This window comes from Rhineura floridana, chromosome 9, assembly GCF_030035675.1.
Source record: "Rhineura floridana isolate rRhiFlo1 chromosome 9, rRhiFlo1.hap2, whole genome shotgun sequence".
In the NCBI taxonomy this organism is placed as follows: Eukaryota; Metazoa; Chordata; class Lepidosauria; order Squamata; family Rhineuridae; genus Rhineura; species Rhineura floridana.
In genome coordinates this window covers 84,155,843-84,168,192 of record NC_084488.1, presented here as the reverse complement: position 1 = coordinate 84,168,192, position 12,350 = coordinate 84,155,843, and the positions used below count along the sequence as shown (strand labels likewise).

Genomic DNA, 12,350 nt, shown 5'->3' with positions numbered 1-12,350 from the left:
TCATCTTGAGAAAGTCACTATCTCTCTAACTAACCTACTTCAGAGGGTTGTTGTGACTACTTACCTCCTTAATAGAGGGGAAGAATACAAATGCATCTATCTACCAATCTGTCTATCTATATTTTCAAACCACTCTTAAGGAATCTTAGGGCTACTTGACACAAAATTAAATTTCCCAGAAGTAATTCTGTTTGGGAAATTTCATGATTTTCCAGTCTGTTTGCCACATGTGACAAAAGTCTATGAACACACAAAAGGAAGCCACTGCCAATTACAGCTTTCTGTTGGGCATGCAACACTGATGCAGATGTTTGTCATCTGAGGTGAACACACATGGGGTTCATGCAGTTTCTAAAAGACACTTCTGGATAGGGTTTTTTCCCCCTTGGTTCATGAAACTGCTCGTACTGACATCTTAGCAAAAAGTGGCAAAACAGGACCTCCCTAGAAGCAACATCTTAGAGAATCATACTGTGCTCCTCAATTTTTGTAACTTGGTAGTCCTCACTGTTACTGAGAACTTGAAAGCATTCCAGCAGCATGACAAAAGGCTCAAGCCTAAAAATCTATTTTAAAAGCCGTCAATCCATGGGTCTCTTGCTCACACCATTGTTCTGTGTGGCAAATCAGAACACTCCCAGAACATTGGATTGCACAGTATATGTATACTGTAATTTCAAGTCTCATTTTTAAAATGCTAATATGTTTTGGAAAAGCTAGACTTGTGCTTCTGTGTAGCTGCATCTATTAATAACAGGACTATTATAATATAAGCCAGCTGAAATCTTCAGTAATGAAGAGAAGGAATATCTCACTTTCCGACATAAAAAAAATTGAAATCTAATGGAGACACAACTTTGTGGCAGTAGGAGAGTGGAGGGGGAATGGGTGTGTGTGTGTGCGTGTGTCAACATAGAAATTTTATGCATCAACAAAGCTGTCTGCGTTTTGGGGCTCATCTTAGGGGGAACTCATAATAAGCTCTTGCACTGCAGAATTTATCACTATACCATTGCTTCTTGGCAAGATATATATTTCTTAATCTTAATTTAAAATTTGATCATGAGGGACAAAAGCAATAATTCATTAACATGTTTATTCTTTTTCTCCCTTCTAATAAACTTTTTCCATTAATGGAAAAATTCACATTAATGTTACATGATTAATTTTCATGGAATGTAAACTGAGCTTTCAGGTAACTGATGATCAACAGCCAAACACCTCAAGAGAGTGCAGCTTTACCATAAACTGAACCAATTTCATGTTTGAATAAGTGTGATAGGCCAAAATATATAGTGTTGATTCTATTCATGCATATTTTATGCTAATTATCTAACTATAAAATGTAATTTTCAGTCTTACTGTCTCTGGCGTATATTCAGTTTGGACCCTGAATGATTTGCCCTCGTAGAATGTGCAAAATTACATCCCTATTTCTGCAGATATTTTCTCTTTTCTGCAGGGACAGGCAGAAGTATCCACATATATCCGAGCAAATGTTCAAATAGCTCTACAGATCCAAATTATTGTTTGCTGTCCAAGTGAATGGAGCGCACTCACTAATACTGAGATGAAAGATGAAAACTGGGGGGAAACTGATGGCGCGGGAGACCAGCCCTCTGTTGCAGACCCCGAGACCAGAAGGTGTGCAGCAGAGGGAACCTCAAATTAAGGGTTTTCCAAACTGCACTCCCTTCTCAGTTCCAATACAGGTTAAGGCAGATCCTAGAGGAAAACAGCAAAATATTCTCAGGCCCAACAGCATATTAGGGACACTTATCTACTGAAAGTGATAGTCTGTTTTCACTGCGGAAATGGCCATCCATGGATATTTGTGGCCTCCCTACAGTTCCACACAGTGCTCAGCATCTATTTTAGGAGTTAAGATGAGGAGTACTGCATGACTGGCAAAACTCTTATTAAAGACAGATGGTTTTCATTCATCACTGATTGGAAAATCTTTGAGGGCTGTCTTGCATCAACCACACAAGAAAGATCCTAGCATTCCTCTTATTTGATAAATTTATATCCCATCCTTTCTTTACAGGTATGAATGTACGCCAAGAAATCTATTGGCCTTTTAGCTCTAGCTGCAAAGGCTAACACCCAGATCCAGTCCATACTGCTAGATCAGCCTTTACCAACCTGGTGCCCTCCAGATGCTTTAAACTATAACTTCCAACAGCTCCATCCAGCATAGCCATGGTAGCTGGGCTGGTGATGAGAATTGTAGTTCAAAACATCTGGAAGGCCCCAGGTTGACAAAGGCTGTACTGGAACATAATTGCTGGCATGGTCACAAATCTCTAAGAAGTTCTCCTGAGCAAGTTCTATCCACTTGATTGGGAGTACAGGGTTGCACTATTGTGCACCCCACACATTTCTGTAGGCTTTGCGTAAACAAACAAGCAAACACTCTACCCAGTTATTGTGCCGACGAACAGTCCCCATCTTACAACTTGTACTGAAGAATGCTAAACATTCAAGAGAAGCAATCCAGTTTCCAAAGCAAGCTCTATTTCTGGTGTAATCCAATTGATTCTTATGAAGTTCCATTAATTCAGATATGTTATAGGGGATATGTTTTTTAAGGGGAGGAAGAGATGGGACTCAAAGATAATTGCTTTAAAATTTTCATTATACAAAGGAAATCTTCTAAAAGCTCACTGAATATATTTTTTTAAATATTGGCTATGATCCTTCCCACGTTCTCTGTGTCTAGAATTGCTTATGTATTGAGCACTTTAAGCCCAAGTCCAAACAGTTCACTAGGGAAGGAGGGCTTCATCCCAAACCCCTGCTGACCACAGCCAGTCAGGCTTTTTAAGAACACAGTGAACACACAGCCACTTCTGCCCACGGAGAGCCTGGGAAGGATCACACCCAAATTGTTTATATAGGCTGAACTTCAGTGCGACTCCGATATAAATACAATGCTGGAGCTCTCTCTTAGGGAGAAATAAGGGAAATGTATTACAAGATAAACATAAACTGTAAATGACAACCAAGAGCAAATACACAGACAGCTGAAACAAAGTGTGCAGCGTCCCTCCAATGCTCAAGACATCGTTTGAAGATCACACTGTGCAAATCTTGATTTTAAGCTGCACTTCTATTGACTTACTTGGAAAAAAGCCCCGATGAATATAAATCAAACCTACCTATGAATAATATGCATGGGATCAGACAATAATCCCTCAAGAAAATTGTTTCAAGCCAGATTGATGGTACTAACTTTTCTAAAGAAATGAGACTGACCCATTCCAAGTACTCAAGGACCCTTAGGCTGCACACATTATTTAGATGGAAGCCCACCAAACACAGGTGGAACTTACTTTTGAGTAAACCTGAACTGGATAGGGCTTCACATGTTTTTATTTACCCATAAACACATCACTTTTTCTATGTAATTAGCCTGGAGCAACTACCAGCCTGACTCTTTTCATTCATGTAACTAAGTAAGCCGCCTTGAGGGCCTGTGGCCAAAAGGCCTGGTATAAATTTATAATAATGATAATGTAAGTCCAAATATGTGTCACTGAAATAAAGACATATTTCTTCCCCTCTTTACCTCTGCCTCCCTTTCTTTCCTCTGGTGTCTTCCCTATAGTTAATTTTAGATTGGAAGCTCCTTGGGGCAAGGACCTGTTCTCTTGTACTTTATAAAGTGCCGTGGACAGGGACTGAATTATATAATTACAAATAAAAAATGGTTGCCTCCATTTTTAACATGGAGTCTCCGAGTAGCTGAAGGACTGTCAGATGGAAGATGGAGCAGGCTTGTCCTAGGGGGCAGGACTAGAATCAATGGGTGAAAATGGCAGGGAAGCAGATTTTGGGTAAACATGGGGATAAACTTCCGTAAGAGCTATTTGACAATGGCACAGACTACTTCGAGAGGCAGTGGACTCTCCTTCACTGGAGCTATTGGAGAATAGCTCCAGTGAAGAGAATTCCATCAGAAATGAAAAAAGGATTTTTTAAAATGTTCTTTTGTGTCATGTTCTAGATAAACCTAAATGAAAATATTTACAAAAAAGAAAGAGAAAAGAAATGAAAATAGGAGTGGAAATTCCTACAATCTGTATGTTCATCAGAGGTCAGAAATGGAAATAATGCAAGTGAACACGAGTAATATTTGCTATTGATGGTTTTTTGGTCTGCAAACATTACACAAAAAATTACATTATTTATTGCATTGTTTTTGCCATCAGTTTTGGCCATAGCAGATAGCAACACAAATAACATTGATTTTAGAGGATGCTGAACTGTAGTGGAACAGAAACAGCTGTGACTGCAACAAACACAGGAGAGGACAGAAAGTGAAAATGTGCCCCAACAACATAAAAGAGCCCTGCGGAATCAGAACAGTGGCCCATCTAGTCCAGCATTCTGTTCCCACAGTGGCCAATCACATGCCTATGAGAAGCCCCAAAACAGGCCCTGCATACTCTCAGCACTCTCCCCACCTCCAGTTCCCAGCAACAGATATTCAGAGGCCTCCGACAGTGGAGAATGTACAAAGCCAATATGGCTGGTAGCTACTGAAAGTCTTATCCTCCATGAGTTTGTCTAACCTCGTTTAAAGGCATCCAAGTTGATAGCCATCCATAGTTTTAACTATGTGCTATGCGAAGAAGTACTTTATTTTGTCTGTCCTGAATCTCCCAACATTCAGCTTCACTGGATGGTCCCGAGTTCTAGTATTATATATATATATGAGAGAGAGAGAGAGAGAGAGAGAGAGAGAGAGAGAGAGAGTCTCCCTATCCACTTTCTCCATACCATGCATAATATTATGCATCTCTGCCATGTCCCCCCTTCTCTTTACTTGCCTTTATTTTCTAAACTAAAAGGCCTCAAATGCTGTAACCTTTCTTCACAGGGGAGTCACTCCAACATGCCATATCAGTGCCCTGTATGTCCAACGCAAAGCTTGGAAAAGTTACTTTTTTAAACTACAACTCCCATCCGCCCCAGCCAGCATGACCACTGGATTGGGCTGATGGGAGTTGTAGTTCAAAAAAGTAACTTTTCCAAGCTCTGGAAAACCGTGGAAACCATCCCTTTGAATGTTCCATTCCCCTATGCTATCTACCTATTTGACTACCCCTATCTGCAAATCCATATTGGCATAAGCAATGTGAAGAATGGTTTTTGTAAGTAGACAAATTGACAAAATGAAGCCCTTAAAGTGAAATGGCTCGATCAGTTCTCTGAAGGTGAGTCCTCACACAGACAAAAAAACACAAAACCAAGAGGGAGGTATATGCATGCTCAGGAGAGCCCCAAATTTTGTAGAAGTACACACATCTGGGGGGGGTGACAAAGGCAGTGGAGCCCCCTAAAACAGCCCAATGAAGACAGAGCATGCTCAGTGGCCACAGAATGCTGACAGTTGGGGTAAAAAACAGACAAACTAGAAACCTGGGAGGGAGGGGGAATGAAACAGAGAATCCTAAACAGGAGCATTGCAAGCTGCAACATTTTTTTAATTAATAATTTTATTAACATTTTGTTTTACAGAAAAAGAAAGATCTACATCGAGTACAGAAAAATATACAGCAGACACAACAAAAATTCCACAGGATATTCCGCTTACAGGTAATGGTTTATATTAAGTCCTGTCACAATGATTGCTGTCAATATTAGGAGTCCCTCTCAATTTCTCCAATAGATTAAACTAGAAAAAAACCAACAAAATTATTTAACTAACTAAACCCTGCAAAGGAAGCCATACAGGTAAGTATTTAAAGAAATCAAAGCTATTGAATGCTATGTAACCAGTGATTTGCTATATGCTGGAGGCTAGACCATCTTACGGCTGAAGCTGTTGGGTGGGATATAACATATTACATTTACTTTTCCGACATCTCCTAAGACCATTAACCAAGCTGTTGTCATTTATAAGCGAGCATGTTGCTATCAGAACAAAAAAGCAAACTCTGCCTTATATAAGCCATTAGTCCAGCTAATCAAGATAAAATTCGGTACTGCTATACAAATCTAGCATGATTGTGCAAGCTGGTGTGCACCCACAGGACATACCGGAATACCTTGTCAGGAGGCTTTGACCCTGGGCTAGATCAGATGCATTGATCTGATCTTCAAACCACTTACCCCATGGTATTGTCATAACTTCACCATGAAAAACTATAAAGCTCACTGGTAGTTATACTTTTAGAAGATTATTTAAAATGGAAACACACCTTTTCACTTTAAAGTATATAAAAGTGAACCACCTTCCACATTTCACAGGTATAAGTTTATAAAACAAGTTTTGAAGACTCAGCCCTGCCTAATTTAACGTACTCAATTTTTGTTAACAATGCTGTATAGCTTTACAGTATAGCATTACAGGCTGTTTTCAAACAAACCCTAAAGTAAAAAACTGGAGACCTTGGTTAAGTCAGGAATATGGTATTGCATTTTATCTAACCTTCACCACATCTTAGATATTTACGTACAACATAAAACAATCCTAGCATTAAACATGGCCATTCATCCATCTGCATGAGGTTTTTTTTTTAAAAAAAAGCCCACGCAATTATAGCATGATTGCGGTTTTATATTAGTTTGGAACTACTTTCAGCTTCTAAGGCTGCAATCCTAAACATACATACTAATGGGTAAGCCCTACTGAAGACAGCAGGGCTTGCTTTCGGGTACATATGCATTAGATTGCACACTTACTTAAGAGTAAGCCCCAATGAAGTCTAAAGGACTTGATCCAAGGAAATATTGATATGATCAGCATATAAAGTGTCTTTGCCTGAGAAACTGCTATTTCTCAAGGCTAGTTCAAACAGTGCCTCCATGTTTGACATTTAAATATAAAAAAGATTCCACAAACCAGCACAATGTACACCCTTGTGTTATGCATCAGAAGTATTATGTACAAGTAATACATTCACAATTGGTATTACATATACACATGCATAAGATATGTGTACTCCTATTAGTACATAATACTGTACTATAATGAATATATTAGTTACAGTGTGCAGTATACAAAATACACCAAAAGATTATCATTACAGCTGTCAACAAAGTAAAGAATGTTTTAGCTAATTAATTGTCTGCCTTTCTAACTAACTAACTAACTAACTTAATTTAGATACATTAGCAAATTGCTGAAACCCCAAATATGTGTCGTTTTGTGATATTGGAGGAACTATGAGACAATTTAAAATTTAACCATTTTGTTCCACATTGTTAAGAAGGAAAAGCCATCCAATATTCTATTTTCCATTCCCTATTACAGGAACACACCGTGACTGAAACAGCCTAAATATGTGTTTGCGTGTGTGCACCTTTGCCTATGACCAAAACTGGCTCCCAATGATTAATCAACTAAACTTTAACAGATTAATATGTCAGTCAGAGCTTGCTGCTCCAGTGGTTATGCATTCAAGAATAATCATACTTACTCATACATAAACAGCAGAATTTCTGAAAAACCATATTTGGTGCACACCACATCATAGGCATTCAAAATATATCTGGGTGTATTTTACATTTAAATGAAAGCAAAAAAGATACTCAATTACTTTAAGGACTGTGAATTGCAAACATTATTATTAATATGATGTAGTAAAGTGCATGCAACAGAGAAGGGTATTGCAGACCCCATAACTTAGAATACATTGGCCACATTATGCATATGTCTACATAAAATGTACACAGATATTTTGAAAGCCAATGTCAAATATTACAGGGCTGCTTTGCGGCCTTGCTTTTGGGTTCTTTGGAGGGGGCGGTGATTGGAATCTTTTAAAAAAGTTTACTTGCAATTTTACGAGTATATATATTGGAAAAGCCCCAAAGCGTCAGCATTTTTCAAAATAGGTTCACACACACCCCATTTCCACACCTCCCCTTTGCAGGGGGTGAATCCCAATCCCAAGCACATTGCATGAAATTAAGTTCTGCTGAAGTGCCAGTGGCTTGGGGGAATGAAAGGCTGCCTCTTAACAGTGCTAGGGCCTTCAGTGGACTTCAAGAATCCCAAACGGGGCGCGGGACCAGCGCAGGAGGTGCCACTTACTTTCAAGCAAGTAAAAGGGGGGAAGATCAGGTGCGATGCCACTTCTGCTAGCATGCCACCTTTCCTCTTTAAAATCCTAGTCTGCTTGATTTATGTCGATTCGAAATCCCTGTCGGGGGCAAAGAGAGCTCTGCCTGCGTGCCCAGAGATACTTTTTCTAAACAGCAGGAAGAGGCGGGAAAGGAGCGTTGCCTGCCACAGATGGACTCCGGGAAGGCAGTGACCCGTGCCACCTGCGAGTCAATCATTAACGGGCACCTCTCGTCTTACCGCACCATCCCCTGCGGAGAGCCACCGCCGCGGCAAACTCATTCAAAACCCATCCATCCCCGTCGAAGTGATCTGGGAAGGAGGAGCAGCCGATGGCGAGAGCAGCAGTAGCGGCAGACAGCGAGAGATGCGGGGAGCGAGCAAGCCAAGAGCCGATCCCGGAGGCGACCAACAGGACGGCTCGGGGAGGCCGGGAGACTTTTTTTCAGCTGCTAACCTCTCCCCCAAGCCCCACCGGGAGCTCCGGAGACCTTTCTCTCTCTGCATCGTCCCGTCCCCTTCTTTTGTTTATAAGGAAACTATGCAAAATGGAAAACAGACTCCATGTCAAAAAATAGTTGCAAACCCGCGGGCTGAGGAGTGGCTCCTCAGGGCGAAAGAAGCAAGAGAATACCTCGTTTTGTCTCCAAAAGGCAGCATGTCAAACAAGAGAGGAGGAAATCCAGGCGAGCTTCTTTGATCTCCACAGTAAATCTTTGCAGAGCAACATCTCGCCCGTCCTGCCCCCCCTCCACGCGCGCACACCAAAAAGCAAAAAAAAAAAAAAACAACCGAACAAATGAACGAAACCACCCTCGGATAATAAATTCCCAGGGAAAACTTCTTGCCCTGGCGGGGCTGTCACTAACAACGTGTAGCGCATCGCTGCCCCCTGGCGGGGAACGGCGGTCCTTTGTAACTCGCAGCATCAGAGGTTTGCCTTGAGAACCTCTCGCCAATGGCTGGATCGCGTTGGTCGCCCGCAAGGCGGGGCGCCACTCCCACATCATCCCAGACAGCGCTCCGGAGCCCGACCAAGTCAGGAAGCACCATGTCCCCTGGGTCGCAAGCCTCCCCAAACATCACGGTTTGTGCCCTCAAGCAGGGCTACTCCTCGCTCCACCCCACCCCTCTCCCTCATTGATGTCAGTTTTGGCCAGGCGCATCAAGTTTGCTCCCGTAGCCAGCCATGTGCTGTTGGGAAGCCCGCAAACAAAGCATGTCCCACCCAGAGCATGGGCTAAAGGCACATGAGGCTACAACCCTGCTGAAGCTAAGCAGGTCTGGGTGTGGTCAGTGCCTGGATGGGATCCCAAGGATGTATACCTCCTTGGGATCCACATTGGAAATAAATCTAAAATGTAAGAAACAGGCCTCCCTTGTTGTTTCCGCCCTTCCAGTACCTGGTTTTCTGTGGCATACTTCTCAGCGTATCAGCCTTTGATCTGCTGCAGGGGCTCTAATTTTCCTTAGGCCAGGGCCAGGGAACTGCTGAGGACAGTAAAGGAGAGTGAGGAAAGATCACTGTGGTATGGCCAAGAAGGTTGGACCGAAGGTCTGGAACGGGGAACCTGTAGCCTTCCAGCTGTTGCTGGACTCCAATGCCCATCAGCCCCAGCCAACATGGCCAGTGGTCACACAGATGATGGGAGTTGTAATCTAGCAACATCTGGATGACCTCAGGTTCCCCATCCCAGACCTTCAGCCCAACCTCCATGGCAATACCATAGCGACAGCCTCCACTCATTCTCCGTTACTGTCCTCTGCACTCACTGAGCTGTGGAACTGGCCAGATCCCTGAAGGTCATCCATTCCATCCCCAGCCCTGAAGTGTTTTTCTGCTGGACCTAAATCCTAGACAACTTCTCACAGCAGAAGCACAATCCCTTTGTCCAACACTTTCTCTATACCCAAGGAAATTTCTCCCCATCTGTGAACTCAAGGCCACTGATGGTTTAAAATTTTCTAAGTTACTAGAGTGAGAAACTAGAAAAACTTCCCAATTGCTTTACAGTTGTCAAAATGGCAAAAAGGCAATAAAGGTTTGCAGTCCTTTGGAAACTTCTGGAGGAACCCATGTAACTGGGATATCCTAAAATAAAGGATGTCCTTTACATTATATGGGGCTGTAATAAAGGAACCCATTCAAATTACAAAACAGGGGTCACCCTTAAAATAAAACCTTGGCAACCCTCACTGGAACTGGAGACTGAGGTGCAAACATGCTGTCTTAAGTGATCTGCTGGTCATGCTGGCTGCAAAAGCAGATTTACAGACCTGTTCTCCCATGGTCATTCATTGAAAGCTGAATGGGACTTATTCATAAGAACATAAGCAAAACCTGCTGGATTAGAGGCCAGTAGCCCATCTAGTCCAGCATAATGTTCTCACAGTGGCCAACCAGATGCCCATGGGAAACCCGCAACAAGGACCTTAGTGCAAGAGCACTCTCCCCTCCGGCGGCTGCTGTCAACTGCTTTTCAGAATACTGCCTCCAACTATGGCGGCGGAGCACAACCATCATGGCTAGTAGTCACCGATAGTCTGATCCTCCATGAATTTGTCTAATCCTCTTTTGAAGCCATTCAAGTTTGCGGCCATAACTGCCTCTTGTGGGAACGAATCCCACAGTTTAACTATGCGCTGAGTGAACAAGAAGTGCTTTCTTTTGTCTGTCCCAAAACTTCCCAAGTAAGAGTGCACAGGTCTTGTTCGGCAAAGTAGGTTTACTCCGAAGCAAGTTCAATGGGACTTGCTCCGGAATAACGAGGGCAATCCTAAACGTTGCTCCTCACAAGGTCCTCTGGTTTCAACGGGCCTTGCCGCCATGTAACTGCGTTAAACTCTGCAGGCCGCTCTTATGCACTTTGACTCGGACGTCACCCCACATTCAGTCCAACGTGCAACCCTCGTGATCTGCGTGCTTGGGAGCTCAGCCTTATGGGCAGGGATCTAATCTACCGTTCATGCAGCAAACATTTCAAGGCTTCGATCGGGGGAGTTGTTCAGAAGCGCTCTCCACAAACGGATCCGTTACCCCGAGCGTGCGTGGGCATTATTTAGGTCTCCCGACGAGAGGGGATGAGCAACGGCAATTGCTGTCCCATATGCATGTAGCCCTGCTTGCTCTCTCTAACAAGGCGCTGAAGGGAAAGGTCACGGCTCCATCCCTCGCAGCCAAAGATCTGAACCGGAGTTGGGCAGAATGAAGGAAAGCGACGGCAGAACTTGCACCGCAGAGAATCCCAGGAGAAGTCTTTGCGCGGGGAGTGGTCCGGGCAGCAACACAGAGCGGCTGTTTGTGGCTCCCAGCTTCGCAGCAAAGCTTCTTCCTCCTCCCTCCACCCCCAGGAAGGAAAAGCGGGTAGGGGGGAGAGATCTCGTCCCACCCGCCCTGTGGCCGGCGCGAAGGAGTCTGCGCTGCCCCCGCGGAGTTGCTCTTACCTTGTCGCTTTCCGAACAAAGTAAGAGCGGGTGAAGTCCCAGTGATCATCCAGCCAGGCTTCCACTGCTTCCTCCTTCTGTTGCTGGGGGTGGCAGCTGCCCTCCATGGTCCGATCGTCTGCTTGCTGCTCTTAGGGACGGCGGCGGCGGCAGCAGCAATAGCACGCCTCCCAGTCTGGCCCCGGCCGCCGCCGCTCCTTATGGCTTGCTGTTGAGTTCACCTCTTGACCCGCCCACCCCCTTCACGCCCTCCCGGGTGTCTCCTCGAAGCCCAGGAAGGCGATACCCTCGATGTCCGCGCCTCGATCCCGGCGCCGGACCCGCGAGTTCGCTACCCTGCCCCACCCCCGGAAGCCCTGCCTATGTTCTGTTCTTGGAGTTCCCAGGTGCCTGCCCGCGGGAGCCGGCCAAGAGCCAGCTGCGCGCCTCCTCCTCGTCGACGGTGAGCCTAGCCTGCTGCGACCCGGCCCCCGACGTGCAATCCGGCCGGCTCCACCTCAACTCCGCGTCTGCCGCATCTCCCCCAGGGAGGGAATCCTCCTTCGCTTGCTGCTGCCCGCAAAAGTCCAACGGGGCGGGTCTCTCTCTTTCTCTCTCTCTGCCCCTTCACCTAAAGATTTTCATTTCCCCTCCTGTCTCACGTGTCACTGTGACCGCGTGTCACTCTTCGAGGGAGACAAGGAAGGAAGGTTCAGACATTTCATGCCACAGACCCTGACAGCACATGCAGACGCCCAGAGCCTCTCTCCCGTTTTATATAGGCCGCCTATATCAATTTTCACTTCTTTGCTGGGTTCATGTGTGAATGCATGGGATAGGAAACGGTTTA

The 12,350-nt window shown here is 44.4% G+C and overlaps 1 protein-coding gene across 4 annotated transcripts in view; it reads right to left on the bottom strand.

Moving 5' to 3' along the window:
• The window catches only part of PDE5A (phosphodiesterase 5A), a 108,921-nt gene extending 97,079 nt beyond the window's left edge, over positions 1 to 11,842 (bottom strand). The window contains exons 1-2 of one of the 4 annotated variants that reach the window (XM_061585227.1): positions 8,712 to 8,797; positions 8,318 to 8,616 (exon numbers count right to left, since the gene is read on the bottom strand). In XM_061585227.1, coding sequence (XP_061441211.1) covers positions 8,318 to 8,325 — 8 coding nt within the window. In that variant the 5' untranslated portion in view covers positions 8,326 to 8,616; positions 8,712 to 8,797. The other 3 variants (XM_061585225.1, XM_061585226.1, XM_061585228.1) reach the window with 3 other exon arrangements.
• Between the last annotated feature and the right edge of the window lie 508 nt (positions 11,843 to 12,350).